At 40.5% G+C, this 17,151-nt stretch overlaps 1 protein-coding gene across 1 annotated transcript in view; it reads right to left on the reverse strand.

Annotated features, from left to right (window-relative positions):
- Positions 1-17,151, reverse strand: part of TANGO6 (transport and golgi organization 6 homolog) — a 144,849-nt gene that overhangs the window by 107,943 nt on the left and 19,755 nt on the right. The window contains 3 exon segments of the mRNA XM_070398934.1: positions 2,497-2,623; positions 4,093-4,269; positions 6,592-6,704. Coding sequence (XP_070255035.1) covers positions 2,497-2,623; positions 4,093-4,269; positions 6,592-6,704 — 417 coding nt within the window.

Here is a 17,151-nt window from a genome sequence, read left to right on the forward strand (position 1 = left end):
CTTGGTTGTGGACACATGCCCAGTAGGGGTTGTGCAGGAGACAGCTGATGGATGTTTCTCTCTCATCGATGTTTCTAACTATCCCTCTCCCTTCCTCTCTGTAAAAAATCAATAAAATCTACACTAATAAAAGAGAAACATGGTAATTGGCATATGACCGCTACCCTTCTCATTGGCTAATCAGTGTATCCTTATGCAAATTGACTGTCAGCCAAGATGGCGGCCAGCAGCCATGCACTGAAGCTGCTCGCTTCCTCCAGGAACTGCAGACTCCAACATTCCCCGCCTCACTTGCCGGACTCTCAACTGCAACTCTAAGCAACTATTACTATGTTGCAAATAAGAAGCTAAACAAAACGGCTTTCAGTCAGCCCGGGACTGCAACATTGTATCCATGTTTTCAGCAGCGAGGCCTCAGAGCTAAAGCTGGCCCAGAATAAAAAAAAAAAAAGAAAACAAGGAGCTATTGGGAGCTTTTAGTCAACTGCCAGCGGGAAAACAGCCCTCAGCCCCTCAGCCAGCCTGGCCAGGCACCCCAGTGGGGACCCCCACCCTGATCCAGGACACCCTTCAGGGCAAACCAGCCAGCCCCTACCCGTGCACCAGGCCTCTATTCTATATAGTAAAAAGGTAATATGCCTCCCGGCACCGGGATCAGCGGAGCAATGAGGCTCCCGGCACTGGGATCAGCGTGACAGGGGGCAGCGCCCAAACCCCCTGATCAGCCCTGCTCTGTGCCTGATGGGGGGGAGCTCCCCAATCCCCCGATTGCCCTGCAGCTCTGTGTGTGACAGGGTGCAGCGCACCAACCCCCTGATCGGCCCTGCTCTGTGTGTGACAGGGTGTGGCGCCCCAACCCCCTGCCCCTACGGGCCCTGCTCTGTGTGTGACAGGGTAGAACCATAACCTCTCCATTGGCCCTGCCCTGAGTGTGACAGTGGTGGCGTCCCAACCCCCTGATCAGCCCTGCTCTGTGGGTGATAGAGGGTGGCGCCCCAACCCTCCTCCACGGGCCTTGCTCTGTGTGTGACAGGGTAGAGCCATAACCTCCCCTTTCGCTCTACCCTGAGTGTGACAGGGTGCAGCGCTCCAACCCTTGATCCACCCTGCTCTGTGTGTGACAGGGGGCGGTGCCCCAGCTCCCCTATCGGCCCTACTCTGTGAGTGATAGGGGGGAGCTCCTCAACCCCCTGATTGGCCCTGCTCTGTGAGTGACAGGGGGCAGCGCCCCAACCCCCTGATGGGCCCTGCTCTGTGTGTGACAGGGGGCAGCGCCCCAACCCCCCTGATGGACCCTGCTCTGTGAGTGACAGGGGGCAGCGCTCCAACCCCCTGATTGGCCCTGCTCTGTGAGTGACAGGGGGCAGCACCCCAACCCCCTGATCGGCCCTGCTCTGTGCGTGACAGGGGGTGGCGCCGAAACCTCCCCATTGACCCTGCCTTGAGTATAACAGGGGGAGGTGCCCCAACCCCCCAATCAGTCTACCCTGAGCGTGACTGAGGGTGGCATTGCAACCTCCCGATCCGCCCTGCTCTGTGCATGATGGGCAGCGCCCCAACTCCCCAATCGGCCCTGCTCTGAGCCTGACCAGGGGCTGCACTTAGGGATTGGGCCTGCTCTCTGCCACCCGGGAGCAGGCCTAAGCCAGCAGGTCGTTATCTCCCGAGGGGTCCCAGACTGTGAGAGGGCACAGGCCGGGCTGGGGGACCCTGCCCCCCCCCCCAGTGCACAAATTTTTGTGCACCGGGCCTCTAGTATATATATATTTTTAAAAAGTACCCCAACTTCAAATTCTAGAATTATTAGCCCTATTTCACTCCTTGTATTCTCCCACACCCACACCATCCTTAAACTCCACAAACATTCTCTTGGAGTAGGCACTTTATTTAGGGGAAATAATGGAGAAGGCAGAGCTGGAAGACAGGGAATCAGAGGCTTATGGTCTCAAATAGTGCAAATGAGGAGTAACGGTATGGGGTACGGGTTACTGTTGGGAGATTAGGACAACAGGAAGGACAACCACCAGCACCAAGAAGCAAACCCGGAGAAGGTTTTCAAGCAGCTACAAAATGAAATGAGAGAGGCAGCACTGCTAAATCTCCTTTCTAAATACCTGACAAAACAATAGTCAGAAAGGATAAGGGATTACTCTATAGCTGTAAAACCTGCTATTAACTTCAAAAGAGTTCTTACTATGAACACAGAGCAAAGATTAACCCTTTCATAGATCAACAGTTCTGCTTTGGTGTTCTCTAAAATTTCAGGGCAGATTACCTTGCAAAGTTGTTCAGTTACACGTGTACTGCTGAGGGTATGTTTCTTCTTTTTACCAAACCTCCTAAAACATAAATTACCCTTATATCCTCTGATTATTTATCCTAACAGGCCCTAATTTTAGAACCTAAGATTACAACTGGCTTGAAAATTCAAAGGGGCTCCTGATACTACCCTGGAATAGAGTTGACCATGAACTGCACATGTACTGCAGCTCTTACCTTCAAGCAGAAGATGAAGAAGTCACCAGCCAACCCACATTCCTGGCAGTGGGACAGCAAGTCCCCGAGATGCTCTAGCTGGCACTGCTCTGAGGATACCTTCTGGTACAGGGCTTCATCTTCATCACTGCAATGTGGAGTCACATTTATCTTGGGAAGATTGATCACCCAGAGGTTTTTTTTCCCCTCCCATCCCCAGAAATATATATTTTTTTAAAACCCCATTAATAATATTCTAAAGTAACATGTTATTTTTCCATACAACAAATCATTAAAAAGACCTCAAATTTTTGTTTAAATTATTTTCCCTTTACTCCAGGGGGAAAAAAAATCTATGTTTGCATATAAAAAAAACTTCTTGTGTATAATTTCAGGAGATTATAGCCCCTTAAAAGTCCATGTGGAGACCCCAGGTTAAGGATCCGGTAGGGATGGAGATTCATTCAAGCACTGCCTACTCACTATCTTTCCTACAATAAAGAGAAACTTTAGTTTCAATAAGAGCTGTTGATTTTGACACATGTGCACTAAGAAGTGCACTAAAGGCTTGTTAAGATAGCAATAAGTTTTAACTACTGATAAGTTAAATACTATAAAATTCGCTATATAGTCACTACATTGGTCCCTGTTTCAACTGTACCAAAGGAATTTTTAAATAAACATGCCCCAAAATTTTAAACTCTTTCAGTTCAAGGGCATAACCACAGAACCTACTAATGCTCAACAAAACAACTCTCAGTAAAATACTAGCTTGAGTTTGTACTGATAATTGTTTGCAATCAATATGTTTATTTTCCTCAAGTTCATCATATTGAAAGTGTTCTAAAATTTAGTCAACCATGAATAAAAAAATTAAATTTAAACACTTTAACAATTGACAACATTTTTAATGTGATATGATCTAAGTACAGTAGCTGCCACCAGGTAAATACTTTGTGAAATCTGATAAGAATAATTTACAGTCTGAGGTAATAACATCTATACATATCACCCAGAAAATGGAAAGAATTTAACCTACACTTGTGAGATGTTGGAGAAATAAATTACCCATTCCAGTAACATTTATTAAGCACCTTCTAATCAATCCCTGGGAGAAACAAACTGTCATTATAAAATTTCTATAAAAGATAGCTATCAAGCAATTTCCCATAGGAAAACGTCTGATTCAGGTCACATATACCATTTTGAGAGTGAGAAAGCGCATTGGTTTATGGTGTTGAGGGTGAACATGTGTCTGCCCTTTATTCTGATTCACTGGCAAAGTCTTTGTGAAGTAAGGGGCCGAGCTGTGAGGCTCCAGTAGATTGCACCTACTATTAGCTAGCATCGAGGAAAAGCCTGGAGGATTACTAAAGGCCAGGGGAAGGTCAATGGGGGAAAAAAGGAGACATATGTACTACTATTTGTAATACTTTAAACAAGAAAATAAAAATTTTTTTTAAAAGGCTCACATTTCATGTAGACACTATAATAAACAGGCGCATGTCAGCTGCTTTTTTGTTTCCTTTCTATCAGCGCCCCTTAGTGGACAAATCACAGAATGGCCTTGGGTACAATTAAATCTGAAGAGAGATAGCAAAGGGTGGTTGGACTCACCAAATGGCCTCTTTGACGGTAACCATAATACCACCTTGAGTGGCAACTCTAAACTGACACAGAGAATGGAGTGAAGGCACAGATCTGTCCAATCCCGCAAATCCTTTTAGGCTGGCAACTGCTTTGTTCCTCTCCAGTTTCCCCAGAATCCATAATAAGATCTCTTGGCAAAGTGACCTGGCAGAAAAAAGTTATAAATGAGCTTGTCATCTTACTCTATGCATCTAACAAGAGAGAAAGAAAGACTGTCAGGTTCCACTGCATTCTAAATGCTGGCATAGTCACCTAGTTCCACTGAAGTGCAGGAGTGAAAAGAATGCTTCTTACAAATATCCTGAAATTCAATGAGTGACTGACGGATCTTTGGCTCTAGAAATAAATGTGATATGACATATGAGCCCCATGTGAATGTATTTTTTGTAATCGAAGTGTACCCACTGCCTTTGGATTAGGCACTGTGAAAGAAAGTTTACACTGATGAAACCATCACTACCAATGGGACCAATAGCTGGCGACCAAGAAACAGCATACCAACAAATTCTTGCAGATTCCTCATCCCCTTTTCAACTAGGAGAGGAATGGAATAAACATTTGCCTCTCCCTTCTCAGTCTCTGATGTGGACATGACAGTGCTATGAGGACTTGGGTTTCAAAACTAAAACAGGAGTTATTATATAGATGGTCCATTAAAGCCAAATTCACATATATAGTCTCCATCTCACACTGCCCTTTCTATTGTCACTTCCCATATGGCTTTGGGCTACAATGATGCGCTAACCAAAAGTCAGAGTCAAAGGCAATATGTAAGCTTTGGCTAATATGCAAGACAGTGCAGCTGACCCTTGAACAATGTGGGGGTTAGGGATACCGACGCCCCCCCCCCCCCCACACACACACAGTAAAAATACATGTATAAACTTCTGACTCCCCGAAAACTTAAGTTGTCTCTCCATATCCTTGGGGGATCAATTCCAGGATCCCCTGCAAATACCAAAATCTGAAGATGCTCAAGTCCCCTATATAAAATGGCACAGATTGCCCTAGGCAGTTGGCTCAGTGGATAGACCGTCAGCCTCCCGACCAAAGGGTCCTGGGTTCGATTCCAGTCAAGGGCATGTACCTCAGTTTACGTGCTCCTCCCCAGCCCAGGCCCTGGTCTGGGCGTGTGCAGGAGGCAACCAATAGAAGTGTTTCTCTTACATGGATATTTCTCTCTGTCTTTCCCTCTCTCTTCCACTCTCTCTAAAAATCAATGGAAAAATATCCTCGGGTAAGGATAAAAAATAAATAAATAAATAAATAAATAAATAAATAAAATGGCATAGATTAATGTACAGTCAGCCCTCCACATCCACAGATCCCAAGCACAGACTGAAAACAGTACAGGTATTTATTTAAAAAATCGTCTATAGACCCACACAGTTCAAACCTATGTTATGCAAGGGTCAACTATACTTTCCTTCACCCCTTGTAATGATGGTAGCTTTCTATTTGCTAAACAGTTTAATGCACAATTAATCTTCATAATAACTCAATGAAGAAGGTACCATTATTGTATATCAGATTACATATAGGTTATTTCCAAACACCAAAAATCAGAATTCTGTATGACTTTAGAAAGGATATAAACTCTTATAAGGAGAAAGAAACCACATAAGTAGCTGTGAAAATAGAGCTGATAAAAAAGGAGTCCTACTTAAATCCCAATACGAAAGGTTATTTCCTGGATGACTAAGAATCCCCTTCATTCTAAACTATCCTGTGCAGCACTAACACCAAATCCAAGTCTAAATTACAGAGTCTATATTCAGATTCAGATTTCCTGAGCTTGATTCCTAGCTCCCCACGAGGTAGTTATGAACCATCCTCTATTTCCTCCTTCCTAGACATGTAATTCCAGTATTTTTCACTGGTTAAACAGGGGCATGATCATACATGTAAATATTCATCTCTGATGTCTAGGACTGAGGCTGAGGCAAGTCATTTTAAAACCTACACCCAATCCCCTGCAATCTACAAAGCTCTCTCTTTTCTAGATGAGCAGAATAAGAAGGCTCTCAAATGTTTTCCTGACTGAAAAGAAAAAATCCTATATAATAAAAGGGTAATATGCAAATCGACTCAACGGCGAAATGACCGGACACTATGACGTGCACTGAGTACCAGGGGGCAGACGCTCAATGCTGAAGCTGCCCCCTGGTGGACAGTGTGCTCCCACAGGGGGAGCGCTACTCAGCCACAAGCTGCGGTCTTGGGAGCCTCTCCCGACTCCGTGGCTGCGCTAAGAATGTCCGACAGACATCCCCCAAGGGCTCCCAGGCTGCTATAGGGCCCAGGCCGGGCTGAGGGACACCCCCACTCCCCTCAAGTGCACAAATGCCGTGCACCGGGCCTCTAGTTAATTATAAGGTGACATGTTAAATTCAAAATAAGAACAAGAGCAACATGCAAAAGAAGACTTCACTATTTAAAAACAAGAAAGTTTCTCTGGTTGTTTACCTTATGTGAGACACGCTCTGCTTGGTAAAGCAGTAGAGAGAAAAGAGCACTCCCAGGACGGGAAGCAGGGAATCCACCAAAACTGTTAAAGGCTCATTCCCCACCACGTACACCTAGGGAAAAGGAAAAGGAGAGAGTAACTGCAGAGCCAGAGGAATGGGAATCAAACAGCATACACTTATTACCAGGGCTCAGAGTCTTACCGTAAGCAACACACTAGTGCTAAGACAAACAATTTTAGCTCTAAGGCCAATGAAACCATTTGAGATTGACAGACAGGCTGAAACACATGGAGGGAGACTGGGCTGCAGCTCTTTTGTGTGAGCAGCCTAAAAAACTGCTGGGCAAAGTGGGTAAATTGACCCATTTTCTGACCCCTTACTTTTCTACTTTTGATTACCTCTGAGTCTCCTAATCTGCCTATTATTCATCTGTACAATAATTCTCTTGCTGCTGAAGGCCCTGCTCTTAGAAACTAACAAGCAATCAATGCCATATAGAAAAAGTTGAACCTAGTTTGAAAAAAACACACACAAAAAAACATAGCTTGCTCTAGATCTGTCACTCTTAAAATGTTACTGGCAAAATGGTATGTCCTATTCTCTCCAAGTCAATAAATGTTCAAAGAAGTTATGCTGTGTATCTAGATCTGCATTGGCCTTATAGGGTGAAGTGTGTGGGGATGCTGATTTTTATTAACAATAATTATGGTACATATTTTTTGAATATCCACTGGGATCAAAGTACTGTCCTAGGTAGTGAATATAAAAATGAATAAGAGTCATCTCTCAGACTGCTTGTGATCTAACAATAATAAAACAAGTAAACAATTATAATAACAATAACTCAAGGTGGGTAACTTAAAGTATCTTAAGAAGTGCAAAATAGCCGTAACCGGTTTGGCTCAGTGGATAGAGCGCCGGCCTGCGGACTGAAGGGTCTCAGGTTCGATTCCAGTCAGGGGCATGTCCCTTGGTTGCGGGCACATCCCCAGTGGGGGGTGTGCAGGAGGCAGCTGATCGATGTTTCTCTCTCATCGATGTTTCTAACTCTCTATCCCTCTCCCTTCCTCTCTGTAAAATCAATAAAATATATTAAAAAAAAAAAAAGAAGTGCAAAATACTATTCAAAACTCCAGTCAAACATACTAGGATTTCAAAATGTAATTATTTTACAATAAATTAATTAAAGCCCGATAATGTGGACAGTGATAACGGTGGATAAAAGGAGAGGGGAAAAAAGAAACTGACAATGATTATACTCTTAGTATGTGTTCCAGGAACTGTGCTGGGGTTTTTATCTTCTAGGTACTGTTAGATTCTTTAAAGAGTTAGCTCATGAAAATGAAAACAATCTCACAATGTCAGTATTAGCAGCCTTTTTTAAAGGGTGAGGAAAGGAAAGCATAAAGAGGCCCTTATTTACAGAAAGTATTGAGGCAAGAATCAATACTGCTTATGGGAAACTAAAGGTCATAGAGGCACAAAGTGGAAAAATCTCTGTGCTTTTCCAGAGAATCCTGTTCCTTTAAATCAACCCTAATTTTTCACCCTCCTTAAGCCTCCCAACTCCTCTATGGAGCTCGATAACCAAGGAGCCAGCTTCCTGTGCATGATCTAATCTCCATAAGCCCAGCTAAATGAAGTGCAGTGTTCAGAAGTAATATGCAGGCCTAATTATATATCACCAATTACAGGAGGTACAAAACAGATTGCCCAGATAACGTAAGAGCCCATTGTTCGGCTTTGGATTCTGTGTTCCCAGAGGTAATCCCTATGGAGCCATCCTTCCTTACCAGCATCTTTTGTACATTACAAAACAAAGAACAAAAAACACATGGATGGGGTTAAATCTTTATTATTTACTGGCTTGATGGGGCCCAAACACCTAAAACTTTAACATGAACTCAATCAAGCACATTTCCCAGGGGTGTAAGTTGTTGTTGATAAATTCCTCCCATTTTTAAATCCTCTCCTTATACTTTTCTGTATTTTATTAACAAGAAAGAAGTACTACTTTTATATTTAGGAAAAACTGTACAGCTATTTATACATGTTATTTATTGTTATCTAAAGCTTCAGCAAATGCTTATTGAGCATCAATTGTGTGCCAGGCATACAGAAGTGAATAAATTGTCTGCGTCTACATTCTAGTGGGGGGGGGCAGTGAATAAACAACAGATATAATATCAGGTAGTGACAAGTGTGATGAAGAAAAACAAAACAGGTACAGGGATAGAGAGTGACGAGAGGAAGGGCATGTGGAAAGAGAGGGAAATTAAGAATAATTCCTATCAACTCATCAACTAATAATTCATTAAATTCACAGATAGGAATAGAGAAATGGATTTTTTTCAAAGTGGAACAATTTAGCAATAAAGTCTCCTTTGGCTCAATCTGATCAATAATTTTCTCTCTACCTCAAAGAATTTTCATGGCCTCTGCTTGACACATACAGTATTGTCACCTTCCTTCCAATGTTAATAGTAAATTCTTCCTTGTATTGTGCCCAAATCTACCTTTCTTTAAATTTCCTTAATGAAAGTATTTTCCAAAAGTTTTGGACTAGCCATCTAAAAAAAAATCATCAAAATCCAGTTTCTGTTCTCCACCTAATAGATTGCTCTGCATCTTAATGACTAGATTGTATTTTGTAGTTGAAAGACAGGCAGTGGTACTTATTAAATTGACCCATCAGGTTCTTCTTCAATAGGCCAGCTATGTATTTGACTGTTCAACTATTCATTCATTCATTCATTCATTCATGCAAATATTCATTAAGCATCTAACAACTATTAGTGACTTTTCTCCTCTGAATTCCAATAGCATTTTAAAGCTTCTAACCTATAATCAATCTTTGAATATATAGTTATCTCTAACCTCTTCATCTAGCCTTGAAGGCAAAAGTCAAATTTCCTACTTCAGCACCTATCAGAGGAGATGATTATGTTGTGTTACCTCAATTTTTGGTAAATAAGCAGTTTTTAAAAATATGTTTTTATTGATTTTTAGAGAGAGAGGAAGGGAGAGAGAGAGAAACATCAGCGATGAGAGAGAAACATCAATTGGCTGCCTCCTGCATAACACCTTCTGGGGATCGAGCCTGTAACTTGGTCAGGGGTGATGAAAAAGTTCTGAAACCAGAGAGTGGTGATGGTTGTACAACATTGTGAATGGACTTAATGCCACTGAATTAAAGTGTATAAAATGGTAAATTTTATGTTGTGTGTATTTTACCACAGTTTAAAAATGAACAAAGCATTGTACTCCATGACCTCCCATACTCACTCCCCTTGTTTATAATAATATTTTCAATGCTTCAGTTCCTAACCCATACCAACTTTCTCCTAGCTGCCCCCCCCCCCCCCGCCGCCCCCAATAATCAGTAGACCCCAGCTAGTCAGGCTATTAATAACTCTATTCCTGCAATCTGCAAAAGAGAGCTGGAGTTCCTGAGTGGCACCATGGACAGCAGCTTCTGTACCACTTCCTCTTCCTCCTACTGAGCATCTAATATAGTCCCTTTCTACCAAGTCTTCTGGTGGATCTCCAGGGCCATATCCTAGCCAGTCCTTTCCAACGACAGCCCCTTCCTTCCAATCTCTTGCCTCATACTAAACTCACATGCAGGTTCACAGTTTGGTCGGCACCTAACATGCAACATTAACCTCTACTTATACTTCCAAAGTAGACTCTGGTTGCTTCCCCCTTAACTGGACTTCCCAGATTATTGACTTGTACCTGGAGTTTAGTGACCCATAAAGGAGCACAGGAGGATGACTGACTGAACTATGATCTCTGGTGCCAACACTGACAATGAACAAATGCTCTAGAAAACAAAAACAAAAACAGTCCTTCCAGTGAAGTCATATTACATATAAAGAGAACTGCTGGGCCAGTCTCCTCCACACCAGGCTGGTCACAGCACCAACTGAAGAAGCAGTCAAGGCACAATAGGCAAGCTGCTTCTTCCCCTCTGAGGGAGGGAGAACTCCACTGCACCATCTCTGTGCCCTAACATCCAGGCATTATGGTATTTCCTTGGACTGTGCTTATGTGTTATCTCTTTCTAGTTGGGGTTCCTCTCTCCTCACCTGGAGGCAAAGTGGGATGGGAATTCAAGTTTTGAAACACAATTCAATACTTGATATATTATTTCTACCTGTGCTAAAAATGTTCCATATCATTAGAAAGTTTCCTTTTTTAAGCAGTATAACTATTGGGTATGTTTCACATAGGATTGTTTGTAAATACTTCCACTGTCCAGTTGTGAGATGTAACACAAATTGAGTCTCAGTTTCCTTATGTGGAAAATAATGGGGTTGGATTAATCAAGTTTTAAGGCCTCTTTCAGGTTTAATCGAGCATTCTCTGACTTGATTGCAAGTTTGCTCATTTTCTTCTATACCTTTCTGGTACCTCGGCCATTAGGAGGTAAGACTAGTTGGGGGAAAAAAGAACCATCTTTCCCCACCCAAAATTTTTTGAAACACTGAATCTTCAATTTGACCAAAATTTCTATCCCTTCCAGACACACTTTCTGTTCTATCAGTTATGAACTTAGTACTTTAAAGATGAAATCCTATTTAGTTGAAATGTTTTATGTATCTGTACAGCCAGGGAGCACCAAACAAAATACCCTGGAAAAGCTGAAGCAGAGAAGGGAGAGACAGACTCTCGAGGCACCTTTTCAGTCCTTTGGTGTAAAAAAGCTCCTCTGTGAGTAAGTCAAATGGTGCTTTGCAGCTGAACTTCCATATCTAGCTGTGGCTTTTCGAGTATAAATGTGTAGGACAGAGCTGTCGGGAAAATAAGAGAACAGTATGGCTCTATAAAAACCATTATCGGCTCAGAACAGATTAGAAGAGGAAACAGATGGGTACCAGTGATCCCACTGGCAGCCTGGGGATTTCCTCATTCCTTTCTGGGGATTTCCACATTCCTTCCTGAATGCATCTCGGCTTTCCATCACAGAGCCAGCCATGAGAGAAGGCGCCCGCGGTTAAGCCTTACAACCCTTCATTCAAGCTTAGAGGACGGCTGCTCTAACAAGTAGCAGAGGCGTGTTTCTGGGTACTTAATTATACACAGAGCGCACATTACTGTAACTCTTTGCTTGACTGGGAGCTCCTTGAAGGCAGCAACTGGCTTAATCATTTCTGCATTTGTAAACTTCAGAGTGTCAGGCACTTAGTAGGTAGGCAGTTGGTAAATTTTTTTTTGGTGACCAAGTAACTGATTCAAAGAATGAATGAACAAAGACTGACTGGTGTTTACTTTCTCAAAAGCTCTACTTTTGTGGAGAAGTTACAAGCACTCTGTATTTTCATTTAAAAACACACACACACACACAAAAACAACGCATAGCTAGAAGCTACTCAATCAATGCAAATTAAGTGAACAGAACAGAACTTCAGCCATGAAAGGGAGAGCAGATTGGACAAAAGAGGGCTTGACTTTACCATATTGGCTTGTTCAGTGCCTACTATCTTCAATGTCTGAAGGACTGAATTTCTCTGGCAGGCTTGACTAGAAATTTAAATAAAAAGGAAAGGAAAAACTCACAAGAGTCAAAATGGTCAAAAGTATTAAGAATAAACATGTGTTTCCTTTTTTAAAAATTAAATGTATTGGGGTGACATTGGTTAATAATATCATATGGGTTTTAAGTGTATATTTCTATGATACATGATTTGTACTAGTATATTGGATTGTGTGCCCACCACCCAAAGTGAAATCATCTTCTGTCACCATATCTTTGGCCCTCCTTGCCCTTTATAAATGTTCTGTTTCAAAGCAAAACAAAACAGAAAGCAGTCCTCACAAGATCCATCTTGCATTTCATAGACTCCCATTACATTGTTAAGCACATGCTGAGTAACTGAAAAAGCACTGGGAAGTCAGGAGTCGGGAAACTGGGTGTGTCACCTATGTGATTGCCCAAAATCACATATCAAGTGAGTGAACATGGATAAGACATTTAAAGCTCCCTAGATCTCATTTCCTCATTTATAATGTAGGCACAAAGCTTTTAGCGTATGGACCAAGTAAGATAATTCATGTTAGAACATTTTGTAAAATATACAACCTTATGCAAATGTTAAATTTATTTCTAAATATTTTATTCTCACTGATGCTACTGTAAATGGAACTGTCTTCTTAGTTTATGGCCTTATCTTTCACAGGGATGTACAAGTGTGGAAATAAAAACATGAGTCTATTCAGAATCAAGCTGACTTAATCCTAACACTGAAATCCAGTACAGGCTGAAACTTGATTTTACCTGTTAAGTATTAAACTAGCTAAATGCTGCCTTCTAAAATATCACAGTGATCCTTTTGATAGTAATGTTCCAGAACTTCTAATGTACTTACTGAGTTTAAATAAGACTTGTGAGAAGCAGAAGAACAGGACAAGTTACCAAATATAGCATTTTGTACTATTCATGTTTTCAGAGCATATTGCATAAAATTATCCTTTAAAATAAGAATTTCCCTGAACCAAAAAGGAACTGACAGTTTTCTGAGCACCTATTATGTATTAAAGCATACAATGAACCTACCAAAATTTACCTTATTCACCCCCACAACTCATGTTAAAGACTTCACCTAAAGTCACATTGATAGTCAACCCTGGAGCCAGATTCTAACCCAGGTCTGACTCAAAGGGGCAGGCGCTTGTCACGACACTATACCAGAATCTGAACTGCAGCATTTTGAAAATCTAACACTTGCACATCCCACAGCTTCGAAGGACGCTTCTTTCAGTCCTTTGCATGTTGTTCAAGGCCACAGTTCAATTAAAGATGGAAACATCCAGAAAGAATGACTGCCTTTAGGGAACAACCACAGATGGAAGGGAGGGTAACTTAAAGCCTTTTGCACTTCTTAAACCATGTGCAAATATTATCTTTTCTAAATACAGAAAGAGTGAGAGAAAGACAGAAGGAAGAAAAGATGATGGAAATGAGAATGAGGAAAATAAAATAATTAGTTACCTTCTAGCCTTTCCTACCCTAAAATTTCTTCCACCTTTAGGGAGTCTCGGCAAGTACTATAAGGAATACTAAAAGGAAACATCCCCTACATTACCCTACTCCTCCTCCAACCCAAGTCCAATATCAAATTCTGGCCAGTTCTCTTAAAACCAAGAAAATACCCAAGTCAGAAAGAAGTGGAATTATCTTATCCTGCCTTACCCAGAACCAATCTCTATGCAATCTAAGCCTCTCTTCACCCCTGTAGGCAAAGAAAGACCATTTATCCCTTTCATACCAGGAAGGACAAGAGAATTTCAGCATTTTAGAACTTGGGTCTCAGACATTCAGAGTCAGAGGAAATAGAATAGAAAGCCAATGAACTAAAAGTTATTTGAGCTGCATATCTCCTTTTTGTCTTAGATAATTTTACCAGAGGTAAGGTACACAACATAGAAATGATGATGAGAATTACTATGCAGATGAAGTAGAAGTAACTATGCCAAGTTTCAATTCAATTCCACGAGCACCTATATACACACCTCTATTGGTGAGAACTTCCCACTTGGCCCACCAGAGCCATACGGCTCCACTCGCTGTGTGTATGAAGGATGCAAGCGCAGAAAGGCCTTTCCTTGTCATTGTTCCCACCATAAAATTTTCATTCAGAGAGCTGAATTGAACATTTTAAATGTGTGAATTGTGTGGTATGTGAATTATATCTTAATAAATCTGTTAAAAAGAAAAGGAGAGAGAGAGAGCGAGACAACCAGAGCTGGAAATGTTCCCAAATGCCTCTCTAAAATTAAACACCCTCTTGTTACCCAGTGAGCTGCTGAATCAATTCAACCATCCCAGATGTTTTCCTATTTCCTGCCGAAGAGCTGTACTCTATAATTTAGTATTAGCAGAAAGTTAATAAAGACACATCCTTTGTAGCTAAATTTTACACAGTGTTTACCATTTCCCTCCAACATACACATTTCCTCTGTTTTCCCACTGCAGCTGAGCTGCCAAAACCTTGTAAGAGAATAATTACCCTTCTACACCCCTTCTGCTTTCACGATAGTCCCAATGCTTGTGCATAACCAAGTGTTTACGGCAAACTGTTTTGCTTGCCTCTCCAGGAGGTTTTAATTCACCAAACTAGAAGTGGATTTCCCCCCATTTGGGGGGCAATAGTAGGATTTGGGAGTGGTGGGGGGTTTCATTTTGGGTAATGAAATATCCTAAAAAAAGATAGTGAGGACAGCTGCACAAATCTGTGAATATACTAAAAAACCCATTGATTTGCATACTTTAAATGAGTGAACTATACAATATGTAAATTATATCTTATACAGCTGTTTTTAAAATTGATTTTACTCTACATCCAAATGTCCATCAACTAAAGAACAGATGAACAAAATGTGATATAGTCATACAAAAGAATATTACTTAACAAAAAAAGAGACAAAATATTGATATATGCAACATATGAAACTCAGAAACATTATGCTAAGAGAGAGAAGCCAGCCTCAAAACACAAAAGAGCACAAACCGCATGATTCCCTCATACAAAATATCCCCAAAAGGCAAATCCAGAGAGGCAGAGAGCAGATTAGTGGTTGCCTGGGGCTGAGAGTGGGAAGAGAAAGTGATTGTAAATAGGCACAAGGCATCTTTAGGGGGTGATGGAAATGTTCTAAAACTGTATTGTAATAGTTTCACAACTCTGTAAATTTACTAACAATCATTGAATTGTACAATTTAAACATTAGTTTATAGTCTGTAAAGTATACCTCAATAAAGCTGTTTTAAAAAAGAAAGTACTCTCAAAGAGGCCAATAACACAATTTTTTAATGGACAAACTATATGAACAATTTACAGAAGTGAAAATATGAACAATTTACAGAATGAACTAAAAGCACAAAGTGATGCTTAACCTCACTAGTAATAAGAGAACTAACTGCTAATTAAAACTATAATGTACCAAACAGATTAGCAAAAACTCCATGGAAACAACTCAAATCTACCAATAGAAGAATAAACAAATATATGATGATATAATCACATAATGGAATAACATCTAGTGGCAAAAATGAATGAATTAATGTCACATACATTGCAATGCCATTAAAATAAATTTAAAATCATGTACAATGATACTACAAATAGCTTAAGGAATAATAAGTACAAATTCAGGATAGTGATCCTTTCAAGTAGAGAATTTTCAGCTGAGTGGTGGGTGCATAAGCGTTTTACTCTTCATATTTTTTGTATGCTTGAACTATTTCATAATAAACTAAAATTTGAAAATTTATTCTAAAAATGTTTAATTTATGCCCTAGCCAGTTTGGCTCAGTGGATAGTGTGTCAGCCTGTGGACTGAAGGGTCCCTGGTTTGATTCTGGTCAAGGGCACATGCTCGATCCCCAGTAGTGGGTGTGCAGGAGATAGCCAATTAATGATTTTCTCTCATCACTGATGTTTCTATCTCTCTCTCCCTCTACCTTCCTCTCTGAAATCAATAAAAAAATATTTAAAAATAAATAAATAAATTTACTACCATAGAAAAGAAATGAGATATGTGGAATATAAAATTTTAAATTATTGAGAAATAATTCACATGCCATAAAATTCACTTTCTTAAAATATGCAATCCAGTAGCTTTTAGAATATTACAAGGTTGTATAACAATCACCACTGTCTAATCCAAGAATATTTTCCTTACCTCAAAAAGAAACCCCATTCCCATTAGCAGCTACTCCCAATTTTCTATCTACAATTCCTAGCAACCACTAACCTACTTTCTATTTCTATGAATCTACCTATCCTGAACATTTCAGATAGATCGAATCATACAATGTGTGGTCTTTTGTGTCTGGCTTCTTTTTAAATATTTTAAATCAGAATTTTTTTTAAAATCCTCATCCGAGGATATTTTCCCATTGATTTTTAGGGAGAGTGGAAGAAAGAGGGAAAGACAGAGAGAAACATTGATGTGAGAGAGGCACATCAATTGGTTGCCTCCTGCATGGCCCCGACCAGGACCTGGGTCAGGGAGGAGCCTGCAACTGAGATACATGCCCTTGACCGGAATCGAACCCAGGAGGGTTCAGTCCGCAGGCCAACACTCTATCCACTTAGCCAAACCAATTAGGGCTTAAATTATAATTTTTAAATTCATCTATATTGTTGCATGTATCCATACTCCATTATGTAAATATATCACATTTGTTTATCCATTGATAGACTTTTGGGTTGTTTCCATATCTGGACTATTTTGAATAGTGCTGCTATGAATATTCTTGTATAGATTTTTATGTGAACATGCTTTCATTTTTCTTGGGTATAACACCTAGGAATGGAACTTCTGGGTCATACAACTCCATGTTTAACTTTGTGAGGAACTGCTAAACTATTTTCCAAAGTGGCTGCACCTTTTTACATGGAGCATAGTTTTGAAAGCTGTTTATTCTTGTAAATATTTCTCATTTATAAATTTATTGAAATAAACTTTAAAAAGGAATATTTACCCCAAGCCTAACACAATGGATTTTATTTTTGACTAAAAATATATATTCTAGCCCGACCGGTTTGGC

The sequence above is a fragment of the Myotis yumanensis genome, unplaced genomic scaffold, assembly GCF_028538775.1.
Source record: "Myotis yumanensis isolate MYYU_CA2020_CCGP unplaced genomic scaffold, mMyoYum1.0.hap1 SCAF_18, whole genome shotgun sequence".
Lineage (NCBI taxonomy): Eukaryota > Metazoa > Chordata > Mammalia > Chiroptera > Vespertilionidae > Myotis > Myotis yumanensis.